This window comes from Hyla sarda, chromosome 4 (genome assembly GCF_029499605.1).
Source record: "Hyla sarda isolate aHylSar1 chromosome 4, aHylSar1.hap1, whole genome shotgun sequence".
In the NCBI taxonomy this organism is placed as follows: domain Eukaryota; kingdom Metazoa; phylum Chordata; class Amphibia; order Anura; family Hylidae; genus Hyla; species Hyla sarda.
The window spans coordinates 271,530,271-271,543,594 of NC_079192.1; the positions used below are offsets into that span (position 1 = coordinate 271,530,271).

The 13,324-nt window shown below is 48.6% G+C and overlaps 1 protein-coding gene across 1 annotated transcript in view; it reads right to left on the minus strand.

Annotated features, from left to right (window-relative positions):
• CAND1 (cullin associated and neddylation dissociated 1) overlaps nt 1-11,908 on the minus strand; it is a 36,194-nt gene extending 24,286 nt beyond the window's left edge. The window contains exon 1 of the mRNA XM_056574198.1: nt 11,532-11,908. Coding sequence (XP_056430173.1) covers nt 11,532-11,599 — 68 coding nt within the window. The 5' untranslated portion in view covers nt 11,600-11,908. The remainder of the gene's footprint in view (nt 1-11,531) is intronic.
• Nucleotides 11,909-13,324: the final 1,416 nt, after the last annotated feature.

The following is a 13,324-nucleotide window of genomic DNA, read 5'->3' on the forward strand; positions in this document are numbered from 1 at the left end:
GGTGTCAGCAGAGAGCACTGTGGTCAGACTGAAAATAACTCAACTTCCTCTGGAGCATACAGCAGCTGATAAGTATTGGAAGGATTAAGATTTTTAAATAGAAGTAATTTGCAAATCTGTGTAAAAGGGGTACTCCACTGGAAAAGTTTTTTTTTAAATCAACTGGTGCCAGAATGTTAAAAAGATTTGTAAATTACTTCTATTAAAAAAATCTTAATCCTTTCAGTACTTATCAGATGCTGTTATGAGCCACAGGAAGTTCTTTTCTTTTTCAATTTTCTTTCTGTCTGACCACAGTGCTCTCTGCTGACACCTCTGTCCATTTTAGGAACTGTCTAGAGCAGAATAGGTTTTCTATGGGGTTTTGCTCCTACTCTAGACAGTTCCTAAAATGGACAGAGGTGTCAGCAGAGAGCACTGTGGTCAAGCAGAAAGGAAATTCAAAAAGAAAGGAACTTCATGTGGGTCATAACAGCAGCTGATAAGTACTAGAAGGGTTAAGATTATTTAATAGAAGTGATTTACAAATCTTTAACTTTCTGGCACCAGTTGATAAAAAAAAAAAAAAGTTTTCCAGAGGAGTACCCCTTTAACTTTCTGACACCAGGTGATCTGAAAAAATAGTTTCAGGGCTGCATGAGGGCTAATTTTTTGGGTCATAATATGCTGTTTGCATCGGTACCATTATGGTATTGATCAGACTTTTTGAACACTTTTTAGCTTCATTTTTTTCTGGGATATGATGTTATAAACATAAAACTACTGAAATCAGCTTGGGGGCCGCAGAGTATGGAGCGGGCAGGAGTCAGTAGCCTGCTCCATACACCCTGAACGCTGGTGTGAGGTGCAGACTTGCGCCCATGGTCCGGCCCTGCTTGCCCGATACAGGGCTAAATCTATGAAAAATTCACCTGCCCGACGCCTGGAACTACATTTCCTGGGCATCGGGGGATAAGATTTCCACATCCCTGCAGTGTTTATATCTGTAGCTGGCCTAGGCAGATGTAGACCTTTTTTGGTTTTGTACAGACAGCCTCTTGCTAATGTAAGATTTGCTATCAATGTGGAGCAATGCCCTGTTGCACGCACATCCCATAAGTACTGTGAAAAGCCGTGCACATCCATCCGATGTCTCCGCACTTCTGTTCTTACTCCTTAAGACAAGCAGGTTCACAGAAACAGTGGTACAGCAGCAATCCATCAGCTTGTCTACAAAGTTCTATATTACTGCAGACACATTTGGAGGACTAAGTTTTGAAGACCTATAGGCAGAAAAAGGCGGGTCAGCAGCAGCGGTGTCCAGAACACGGAAGCGTGGAGTTTCCATGTTTGAGACATCACGCCACGCCCCCTCTATTCATGTCTATGGGAGGGGGCGTGCCGGCTAGTACATCAACGTCACGCCTCCTCTCATAAACCTGAATGGAGGGGGCGCAGCTGTAGTCGCCAGTCACAAGATAGAGCAGATTTTGACAGGGGATAAGATGTTTTTTGCCGGAGTACCCCTTTAATGTGGCGAGCGTTCCCTAAGCTCTGACAGCCTCCTACAATTGGATGCTAAAATCCCTATATCAAGGGAGATTTATCAAAACATAGAAAGCAGATTGTAAGTTACATTTTTCAATGTGATCGGACTCGTTGCTATGGGCAACTGCACCACTTTCTCAGCATGGGTTTAATTAACCCCTTAAGGACCCAGCCATTTTACACCTCAGGACCCGGCCATTTTTTGCACATCTGACCACTGTCACTTTAAACATTAATAACTCTGGAATGCTTTTAGTTATTCTGATTCCGAGATTGTTTTTTCATGACATTCTACTTTAACATAGTGGTAAAATTTTGTGGTATCTTGCATCCTTTCTTGGTGAAAAATCCCAAAATTTGATGAAAAATTTTAAAATTTTGCATTTTTCTAACTTTGAAGCTCTCTGCTTGTAAGGAAAATGGATATTCCAAATATTTTTTTTTTTATTATTCACATATATAATATGTCTACTTTATGTTTGCATCATAAAATTGACGAGTTTTTACTTTGGGAAGTCACCAGAGGGCTTCAAAGTTCAGCAGCAATTTTCCAATTTTTCACAAAATTTCCAAACTCACAATTTTTCAGGGACCAGTTCAGGTTTGAAGTGGATTTGAAGGGTCTTCATATTAGAAATACCCCACAAATGACCCCATTATAAAAACTGCACCCCCAAAGTATTCAAAATGACATTCAGTCAGTGTTTTAACCCTTTAGGTGTTTCACAGGAATAACAGCAAAGTGAAGGAGAAAATTCACAATCTTCATTTTTTACACTCGCATGTTCTTGTAGACCCAATTTTTGAATTTTTACAAGGGGAAAAAGGAGAATGTATACTTCAATTTGTAGCCCAATTTCTCTCGAGAAAGCGCATACCTCATATGTCTATGTAAAGTGTTCGGCGGGCGCAGTAGAGGGCTCAGAAGCGAAGGAGCGAAAAGGGAATTTTGGAGAGTACGTTTTTTTTTTTTTATGGTTTTTGGGGGGCATGTTGCATTTAGGAAGCCCCTATGGTGCCAGAACAGCAAAAATCCCCCACATGCCATACCATTTTGGAAACTAGACCCCTTGAGGTACGTAACAAGGAATAAAGTGAGCCTTAATACCCCACAGGGGTTTCACGACTTTTGCATATGTAAAAAAATAAAAATAAAATTTCAATAAAATGTGTGTTTCCCCCCAAATTTCACATTTTTGCAAGGGTTAATAGCAGAAAATACCCCCCAAACATTGTAACCCCATCTCTTCTGAGTATGAAGGTACCCCATAAGTTGACCTGAGGTGTACTATGGGTGAACTACAATGCTCAGAAGAGAAGGAGTCATATTTGGCTTTTTGAGAGCAAATTTTGCTCGGGGGCATGTCGCATTTAGGAAGCCCCTATGGTGCCAGGACAGCAAAAAAAAAAAAAAAAAAACACACATGGCATACCATTTTGGAAACTAGACCCCTTGAGGAACGTAACAAGGAATTAAGTGAGCCTTAATATCCCACAGGGGTTTCACGACTTTTACATACGCAAAAAATAAAAAAATAAAAAAATCACTAAAAGGTGTGTTTCCCCCCCCAAATTTCAAATTTTTGCAAGGGTTAATAGCAGAAAATACCCCCCAAAATTTGTAACCACATCTCTTTTGAGTATGGAAGTACCCCATAAGTTGACCTGAAGTGCACTACGGGCGAACTACAATGCTCAGAAGAGAAGGAGTCATATTTGGCTTTTTGAGAGCAAATTTTGCTCGGAGGGCATGTCGCATTTAGGAAGCCCATATGGTGCCAGGACAGCAAAATATCTTTGTAACAGTGGGCTGTATAACATTTTTAATTTGCACAGCCCACTGTTCCAAAGATCTGTCAGACACCTGTGGGGTGTAAATTCTCACTGCACCCCTCATTACATTCCGTGAGGGGTGTAGTTTCCGGGGGAGAGAAGGGGCAGCGGCACCCATTGCCGGCGCCGCTGCCCCCTTGCCTCCCCTCATCCCCGGTGGCATAATTACCTGATGCCGGAGTCGGGTCCGCGCTGCTGCAGGCCTCCGGCGTGCGTCCCCTGCGTCGTTGCTATGCGCTGCACGGCGCGGCGCATGACGTCATGCGCCGCGCATAGTAACGACGAAGGGGACGCACGCCGGAGGCCTGCAGCAGCGCGGACCCGACCCCGGCATCAGGTAATTATGCCACCGGGGATGGAGGGAGGCAATGGGTGCCGCTGCCCCTTCTCTCCCCCTGGCTATCGGCGCCGGCAATGGGGCGCCGGCACAGATAGTCAGGGGGACAGAACGGGCAGCGGCGCCGATAACCAGGGGGAGAGAAGGGCCGGCAGCAGGGCTCTAGACCCCAGGAAAGGCAGGGGGAGAGAAGCGGGCAGCAACGGCCTTTCTCCCCCTGCCTTTCCTGGGGGTGTATCGGGGTATACACGCGCACACACGCACCCTCATTTTACCATGGATATTTGGGTAAAAAACTTTTTTTACCCAAATATCCTTGGTAAAATGAGGGTGCGTGTTATAGGCCGGTGCGTGGTATACCCCGATAAATACTGTATATTTTATTATTATTAATAATAATAAATAATAACCTCGCTCTCTCTCAACTGGCTCCAGAAAGTTAAACAGATTTGTAAATTACTTCTATTAAAAAAATCTTTACCCTTCCAGTACTTTTTAGCAGCTGTATGCTACAGAGAAAATTCTGTCCTTTTTGAATTTCTTTTTTGTCTTGTCCACAGTGCTCACTGCTGACATCTGTCCGTGTCAGGAACTGTCCAGAGAAGCATAGGTTTGCAATGGGGATTTTCCTCTGTAGCATATAACTGCTAAAAAGTACTGGAAGGGTAAAGATTTTTTAACCTCCTTAAGGACTCAGCGTTTCTCCGTTTTTGAATTTTCATTTTATCATCACCTTCTAAAAATCATAGCGCTTTCAATTTTGCACATAAAATTCAATATGATGGCTTATTTTTGGCGCCACCAATTCTACTTTGCCATTTTACCAAAAAATCCACGGCAAAACGAAAAAAAAAAAAATAAAATCATTGTGCGACAAAATTGCAGAGAAAAATGTATTTTGTAACTTTTGGGAGCTTTCGTTTCTACACAGTACATTTATGGTAAAAATGACACCTTATCTTTATTCTGTAGGTCCATACAATTAATAAGATACCCTACTTATATAGGTTTGATTTTGTCGTACTTCTGGAAAAAATCGTAACTACATGCAGGAAAATGTATACGTTTAAAATTGTCATCTTCTGACCCCAATAACTTTTTTATTTTCCACGTACGGGCCGATGAGGGCTCATTTTATGTTATATGTTTATTTTCAGTTATTTTTTATGGGAAAAGGGGGGGGGGGGCGATTCAAACTTTTATTAGGGAAGGGGTTAAATAACCATTATCAACTTTTTTTTTGCAGTGTTATAGCTCCCATAGGGGGCTATGACACTGCACACACTGATCTTTTACCCTGATCCCTGCAAAGCCATAGCTTTGCATGGATCAGCGTAATAGGGGGTCGATTGCTCAGGCTTGGAGCAATCAAATGCTGATCGGAAGTGACGGAGCAAGGTAAGGGGGCCTATCAGCCCGACTGAGCTGCTGGGAAGCTTTTACTTTCATTTTCGACGCGGTGATCAACTTTGATCGCCGCGTCTGAAGGGTTAATAGCTTGCGGCACAACAATCTGTGCCGCGCGCTATTAGCCCAGGGTCCCGGCTATCAATAGCAGCCGGGACTGACCCGGTGTGATGCGGGGTCACTGCGTGACCCAGTTTTAAACACCGGGACTGGGCACAGGGCGTACAGGTATGCCCTGCATCCTTAAGAGGTTAATAGAAGTCATTTACAAATTGTTTCACATTCTGGCACCAGTTCATAAAAAAAAAAAAAAAAATGTTTTTAAAAAAAATAGAGTTTTCCAAAGGAGTACTCCTTTAAAAGGAAAATGATCACCCGTTTACCCGCACTATAACCCGATACACCAAGTTATTGTGCGGGTGAACAGGAGACCGATGCGGGGTCTTGGACGGCTATACCTTTCTGCAGTCCAGAGCCCTGATCCCCTGAAGGTCCCCCTCTTTCAGCGCTGACTTGCGCTTTGAGGCGGGCCTGCTGGCTGGATTTAAATATTCATAAGCGCTGGCCACGTGAGGCAGCGTGGCTACTGAGCGCTCACGTGACCAGCGCTTATGAATATTTAAATCCAGCCAGCGGGCCTGCCTCAAAGCACAAGTCAGCGCTGAAAGAGGGGGACCTTCAGGGGATCAGGGTTCTGGACTGCAGGAAGGTATAGCCGTCCGAGACCCCCCCCCCATCGGTCTCCTGTTCACCCGCACAATAACTTGGTGTATCGGGTTATAGTGCGGGTAAACAGGTGACTGTTTTCCTTTAAATTCTTGAATTTGAAACCAAACAATTCTGGGTTTCTTCTTTGCAATAGTGTCTGCATAGTGCTATCCCAAAGTTATTCCTCCTGGAAATTTAGAAATCTGGCAGGGTACAAATAATGTTATTTCCTTATAACATGTAGGCCAGAACCGGCACTGTGAATGAACTCCCGGTCCAAAAGGGTGCTCTACAACTCAAGGCCAGACTCCAAGCCCCGTCTCACATAATCCAAAGAAGCAGGGAAGCGGCACTCCAATGTAGCATGGAAAAGGTTTTTTATTCACCCATCCATGTAACAGACAGCTACGTTTCAGTCCCTCAATGAGAGGTTGAGAAAGGTCTCATTGAGAGAGCGGAATGTAGCGGTCCGTTACATGGATGGGTGAATAGAAAACCGTTTCTATGCTACATTGGAGTGCCGCTTCCCTGCTTCTTTGGATTATGTAGTTTCCGTATGTGGCACCGATACATTAATGAAAGTCAAAATAGCCTTCCATCCGTGTACTGAAAGAATTTCAGCTAGGAACTACATTTGGGTCAATTTGGAGCTTGAACTGTAACGCGCCATGCTTCTAAGCCCGGGTACAACTCATAAGCCATTATAACATTTGTCAATGCATCCATGTCACGGATGGTATGTGATGTATACCCGGTTAGGGATGTCCCAATACCATTTTTCTTTTTATTTTTTATTTTTTTTAAGACCGAGTACCGATACTTTAATTCTAGTACTCGCCTATACCAAGTACGAGTACTTATATTATAAAGGGAATCTGACACCAGGGTGACCCGGTCTCTGGCGCTGCTTACCGTGCCGATATGTGGTTCCTTGTTGTGTACAATGGAGGCAGCTGCTGTAATATGAGCCAAGATTTCTCTCTTCTCCATTGGGCAGAACAAAAAATTTGCATTATGGGCGAGACCGATGACCACATGGTGAGCAGTGGTAGAAACCTGGTCACCTGCACTATCTACCTATAAATTCAAGTTAGTGCAGGTGACTCTGCTGTAAGATTGTCTTTAATAGTAGGTATTATCCCCTTGCAAACGTTCGTTGCAGCCCCCTGTAGACATTAGTAGCAGCCCCCCTGTAGAACGCAGCCCCCCCCCCCCCCTTGTAGACAGCAGGCATCCCCTGTAGACATTGGTAGAAGCCCCCCTTGTAGACAGCAAGCCCCCCCCCCCTTGTAAACAGCAGGGCCCCCCTTTAGACATTAGTAGCAGGCCCCCTGTAGACCGCAGCCCCCACCCTTGTAAACAGCTCACCTGCGGCTGTCCTCTGACGGGTGCTGCTGCCCCGTTCTCCCGTCCACATAATAGTGTTCTATGGAGGAGCATGTGACAAACGTCACTCTGCTTCCTCCGTAGCGTTACGCTGGGCGCAGTGGAGGAGGTGGAGTGACGTGTGTGTCACATGCTCCTCCATGGAACGCCATGATGCGGACGGGAGAACGGGGCAGCAGCAGGTATCGGATTTGGTATCGGGGACATTGAACGAGTCCCCGATACCAGGGAAATGGCTAGTATCGGCCCCGATAACGATACTAATATCAGTATCGGGACATCCCTAATTTGCAGGAGGAATAACATTGGAATATCACTATGCAGATATTGAAAAGAAGACAACCCAGAATTAAAGGAGATCTGTGGTAAACATTTTTTATAATCCCCTGTGCCCGGACTTCAAAAAGTAAAAACTTTAACTCCCCTTCTGACGCTCCCCCGTTATCGGTCTCTTGGTCCTCCGGTGAGGGGCTTCTTCCTGGGCATACTTCTCATACTGTACTCAGCGTATCACCAGTCGCAGCAATGTCCCCTCGGCCGGTGAAAGGCTGAGTGCACTGTCATGTAAGAAGCCAGGCAGCAGGGAGAAGGCGGGGCCCAGGCTCCTTACATGACCGTCACCAGCCGTGGCGGGACATCGCTGCAGCCGGTGATACACTGAGCGCAGTATGAGTCACCGTCCCCAGGAAGAATCCCATCACCAGAGGAACAAGACACCAATAACGGGGGAACGTCAGAAGGGGAGTTAAAGTTTGTTTTGTTACTTTTTGCAGCCCGGGCACAGGGGATTATAAAAAATGTGTACCACAGATCTAGTTTGATTTTGTTTTCCGACATATCCGGGCCACAGGTGTTATGAACATGATGTGAACAAGTCCTAAGACAGTGTTCAGATTTGCCAAAATGACAACACAGCGCAACCCCCATTATAAGTGAATGGAGTCAGTCGAGTGATGTATCCCGAATTTTTTTAATTTTTTGTTGCTGTCATGCGGGAACAGAAAACTGAAATAGACAAGGCAGGTGTTAGCCTAAACCAGTGCTTCCCAACCAGGGAGCCTCCTGCTGTTGCAAAACCTTTGGCTGTCCGGGCATGCTGGGAGTTGCAGTTTTGCAACAGCTGGAGGAACCCTGGTTGGAAGCACTAGCCTAACCTGACAACTAGGTGTTGCCATTCCCACTGCCATGGGTTGTGTCTATACAGACATGTCCGTCAGTGTGTAGGGCCACACTCTGCAGATCTGACAGCATTCTGCAGAACCTGTGACATGCACTACTGGTCAACAGGCTTCACCAAATGTCTAAAACAGGTGAAATCTGCCCCAGATGCCATATTAGGCTGCTTTCACACTATGAGATTCATCCGTTTTCTGTATTGTAGAATTAAAAAACTGATTTATAATAACGGCTGAAATAACGGGTGCTAATGGCTGAATAATGTTCATCAAAATAATGGGCATATTCATCCGATAAGACCCGTTATAACATCCCTCATCTACCGTTGTTTTAACACCTGTGCCTACAGACACTCGCAGCCGGGACTACTACTACTCCCATCATGGAACAGACTTGTTTCCATGATGGGAGTAGTCGTTCCCCGGCTGCGGGAGTCTGCGGGTGACTGGGGAGGCTACATTTGTGTTTGCACTACAACCTCTATCAAGGAACAGATTCTGTTCCATGATGGGGGTTGTAGTACATGGGTTGAGGGATTGATCGCACCGGGTCTCACATCTGAGACCTGATGCGATCAAAAGTTATTAAACAGGGATGCGGCTGGCATGCTCCACTCCCCTGCAATGTAAGGTGTATTTTGCCCATAATAACGCATCGGCCCCAGTGTGCCCATAACGACGCATCGGCCCCAGAGTGCCCATAACGACGCATCGGCCCCAGAGTGCCCATAACGACGCATCGGCCCCAGAGTGCCCATAACGACGCATCGGCCCCAGAGTGCACATAACGACGCATCGGCCCCAGTGTGCCCATCACGACGCATCGGCCCCAGGTGTGCCCATCCTTATTTCCCCCCCCCCGAGTGTCCTTATTTCCCCTCTTGCTGCCTGATCCTTATCTTCTTGGAGCAGGGCAGCTGCGGGACACGTTGGGAACCGACGGCGGTGAATGAAAGAAGCAGACATGACCCGCATGTAGGCTTCATTCACTGCTGCCACCCGACACGTCCCCGCTGCTGCCCTGCTCCTAGCGCAATCAGCGCACCGCCGGGACATGTCTATTCTCTGCTGCTCATCTCCGTACCTGACTGAGATGAGCAGCAGAGAATAGACATTTCCCCAACATGTCGGCTTCATTCATTCATTCATTGCCGCCGTTCCCGACATGTCCTGCTGCTGCCCTGCTCAAAGAAGATAAGGAGCAGGCAACGGAAGGGGAAATAAGGACACTGGGGGCAATGAATTATTATAAATATGCATGGGGGGGCATACATTTGGGGGTCAAATTAGTAGTTTAAAAACCCCGCCGGGAGCCCTGAAAGGCTCCTCAGTACCGGCCATTCGGGGCTCCAGGCGGGGAATTTAAAAGTGAAAGTAAAACTACATCGTTCATCTCAAGGGAGTGGATCATGCCGCCCACTCCCCTGTTTAATAACTACTGATCGCATCGGGTCTCAAGTGAGACCCAGTGTGATCAATCCCTCAGCCCCTGTACTACAACCCCCATCATGGAACAGAGTCTGTTCTATGATTGGAGTTGTAGTACAAACACAAATGTAGCCTCCCCAGCCACCGAACTACTACTCCCATCATAGAAACAAGTCTGTTCCATGATGGGAGTAGTAGTAGTCCCTCAGCACTGCAGGAGTCTGCTGATGTCACCTCTTCTAAGCATGCTCAGAAGTAATAACGGATATTATAAACCGGGTGCAAACAGATGACATAAAGGCTCATCCGTCAGCCATAGACTTCAATGTTAAAATTTTAAAAGGAGTACTCCGGCGCGCACTTTTTTCCTTTTATCCCGTCCGGGCTGCAAAATAAAAGAGAACACACTTTCTCTTACCTGCCAACGAGCCCCCGGAGCTCCGGTGCAGGTGTTCGGTCCCCGGGCTGTATTCTTCTTACTTCCTGTTAGCCCGGCACGTCACACGGAGCTTCAGCCTATCACTGGCCACAGCGATGTCCCGCCTCGGCCGGTGATAGGCTGAAGCTCCGTGTGACGTGCCGGGCTAACAGGAAGTAAGAAGAATACAGCCCGGGGACCGAACACCTGTACCGGAGTGTACCGGAGCTACGGGGGCTCGTTGGCAGGTAAGAGAAAGTGTGTTTTCTTTTATTTTGCAGCCCGGACGGGAAAAAATGAGAAAAGTGCGCGCCGGACTACTCCTTTAATGGCTGTTATTTCACCGTTATTTTTGACGGAAGAGAAATTTGTGCATGTGACGTTTTTTCTTCCATCACAACTAACGTCCGTTATTCATGACGGGCTATAACGGATAATCAAAAAATCTCAAGACTTGAATGGGATTTTGTAACGGCCGTTTTTAAGAGTTTTCTAACGGAAGTTTATAGCGGATCTTTTAACGGAGCAAACGTATAGTGTGAAAGCAGCCTTACATACCAGGAGTAGCGAATAAGGATCCCACAGATCTACTATAGACCTCAGGATCATCTGTGTGCACACACTTTGGGGTCACCCCTGGCAGACTGAGGCAGGTAACACAAGTGATCTGTTATATGATCCTACCAGCAATCTGATGTGCAGGGAACACCATGGGGGCAGATTTTAGGACAGTGGATCCTTTGTCACTGACATGACATCTCTACTGACAAAAACCTGCAGGGATAGATGATCACAGGGCCCATGCCAGCAGACAGCTATGTGCTCACCAGTCTGTAGTGGGCCAGGCCGGTTCCTGGGATGTGTCAGGCCCTAGAGTAGTGTTTCCCAACCAGGGGGCCTCCAGGTGTTGCTAAACTACAACTCCCAGCATGCCTGGACAGCCAACGGCTGTCCAGGCATGCTGGGATTTGTAGTTTTGCGACATCTGAAGGCACCTGGTTGGGAAACACTGCCCTAGGGAGATACCAGGTTTGCACTAGTTGTGCAGTGTCCCCGTACATAAGCCAGTGTTCACACATAGATCCATGATCCGCCCGGTTTCTCTGCAGCACCAGCCTGGCAGGAGCCCGTCCCCCGCCTCCCAGGGATGTGGCAGGCGCAGCTGGGCCGCACATGGTGCCCGGGCTCCAGGCCGTTCACTCGCTCCCCAGCCGCGGCCTAGTGTGAGCCATGACAGGCCGCACCCCGGTCCCGTGCACACGGCGCGGCTTCTCCCCCTCCGCCGGTGACAGCCGTCCGCTCGGCCCCTCACCTGAAGTCCTTGTCGCTGGACGTCATTTTCTCCAGCAGGTTGGAGATGTGGTACGAGGCGCTCGCCATGTTGCCGCCGCCGTTGCCTCAGGTGATGACGCTGGTGAATTCTCCCCTGCCGGGGCCCCGTGTCTGGAATCCCCCGGGCCAGCCACACACAAGGCTCGTTGCAGTAGCAGCAGTCGAGAAGAGGGACGGGCGCGTCCGCGATGCCGTATTCGCAATCCGCCTGCCCCGTGTACGTGAGCGTCCCCGGCTGTCCCCGCCCAGATCCGCTCCCACAAAGCCTGCGCCTGGCCGCTGATATGAGCGAGGCCTCCGGGGAGTGAGAGGACGCAGCCTGCCGCCTCATTCACAGCCCGCAGCTGGGGCGGGGCCGAGGCGTCAGGGGCACGCAGGCAGAGCGGTGCCGTCAGCGTTGGGCGGCTGCCCGGATTGGCCGAGTGATCTGTCAGTTTCCATGATTGACAACCCGTCCTGAAATGACTTTATGGAGTGGGACGCCTTGTCCGCGGTCTCGTAGCGCGTTGTTTCTGGCCCCAGCGGACTCCTGTCTGTCTACCGTACGGCCTAAAAGCATCCCTCACATCTATATTATCTAGGGAAGTGTTTCCAACAAGGGGGCCTCCAGATGTTGCAAAACTACAACTCCCAGCATGCCCGGACAGCCAAAGGCTGTCCGAGCATGCTGGGAGTTGTAGTTTTACAACATCTGGAGGCGCCCTGGTTGGGAAACACTGATTTAGGGAGAAGGGAAACGCTACAGGCCGCCTCTATCCTGCCCAACCTGGCAGAGCACCATATTGCAGCTCCATAACAGCCCGTGCACACTACAGAATTGCTTCTTTACCATTATATGTAAACCTTAGGTAACGCATGTAAAAGTAGGGTTTGTTTTTATATATTCCCCCTCTCTCAGTTATAAAACCCAAGCTCAGTCCATTTTAGGACATTGTCAGATGTAACTCCGTCAGGTGAAACGGCATCCCGACTCCTCCCTCGGACCAAGCGCCGTCAGCTGCAACTCCGTCATGTGAAACGGCATCCCGCCTCCTCCCTCAGACCAATCGCCATCAGTCGTCAGCTGCAACTCCGTCCTCTGTCAGGCGAAACGGCGTCCCGCCTCCTCCCTCGGACCAATCGCCATCAGTCATCAGCTGCAACTCCATCCTCCATCATGTGAAACGTCATCCCGCCTCCTCCCTCGGACCAATCGCTGTCAGTCGTCAGCTGCAACTCCGTCCTCTGTCGGGTGAAACGACGTCCCGCCTCCTCCCTCGGACCAATTGCCGTCAGTCGTCAGCTCCAACTCCATCCTCCGTCATGTGAAACGTCATCCCGCCTCCTCCCTCGGACCAATCGCTGTCAGTCATCAGCTGCAACTCCATCCTCCGTCAGGTGAAACGGCGTCCCGCCTCCTCTCTCGGCCCAATCGCCATCAGTCATCAGCCGCAACTCCGTCCTCAGTCAGGTGAAACGGCGTCCCGCCTCCTCCCTCAGACCAATTGCCATGAGTGGTCAGCCGCAACTCCGTCCTCCGTCAGGTTAAACGTTGTCCCGCCTCCTCCCTCAGACCAATCGCTGTCAGCTGCAACTCTGTCCTCTGTCAGGTGAAACGGCGTCCCGCCTCCTCCCTCAGACCAATTGCCATGAGTGGTCAGCCGCAACTCCGTCCTCCGTCAGGTTAAACGTTGTCCCGCCTCCTCCCTCAGACCAATCGCTGTCAGCTGCAACTCCGTCCTCCGTCATGTGAAACAGCGTCCCGCCTCCTCCCTCACACCAATCGCTGTCCTC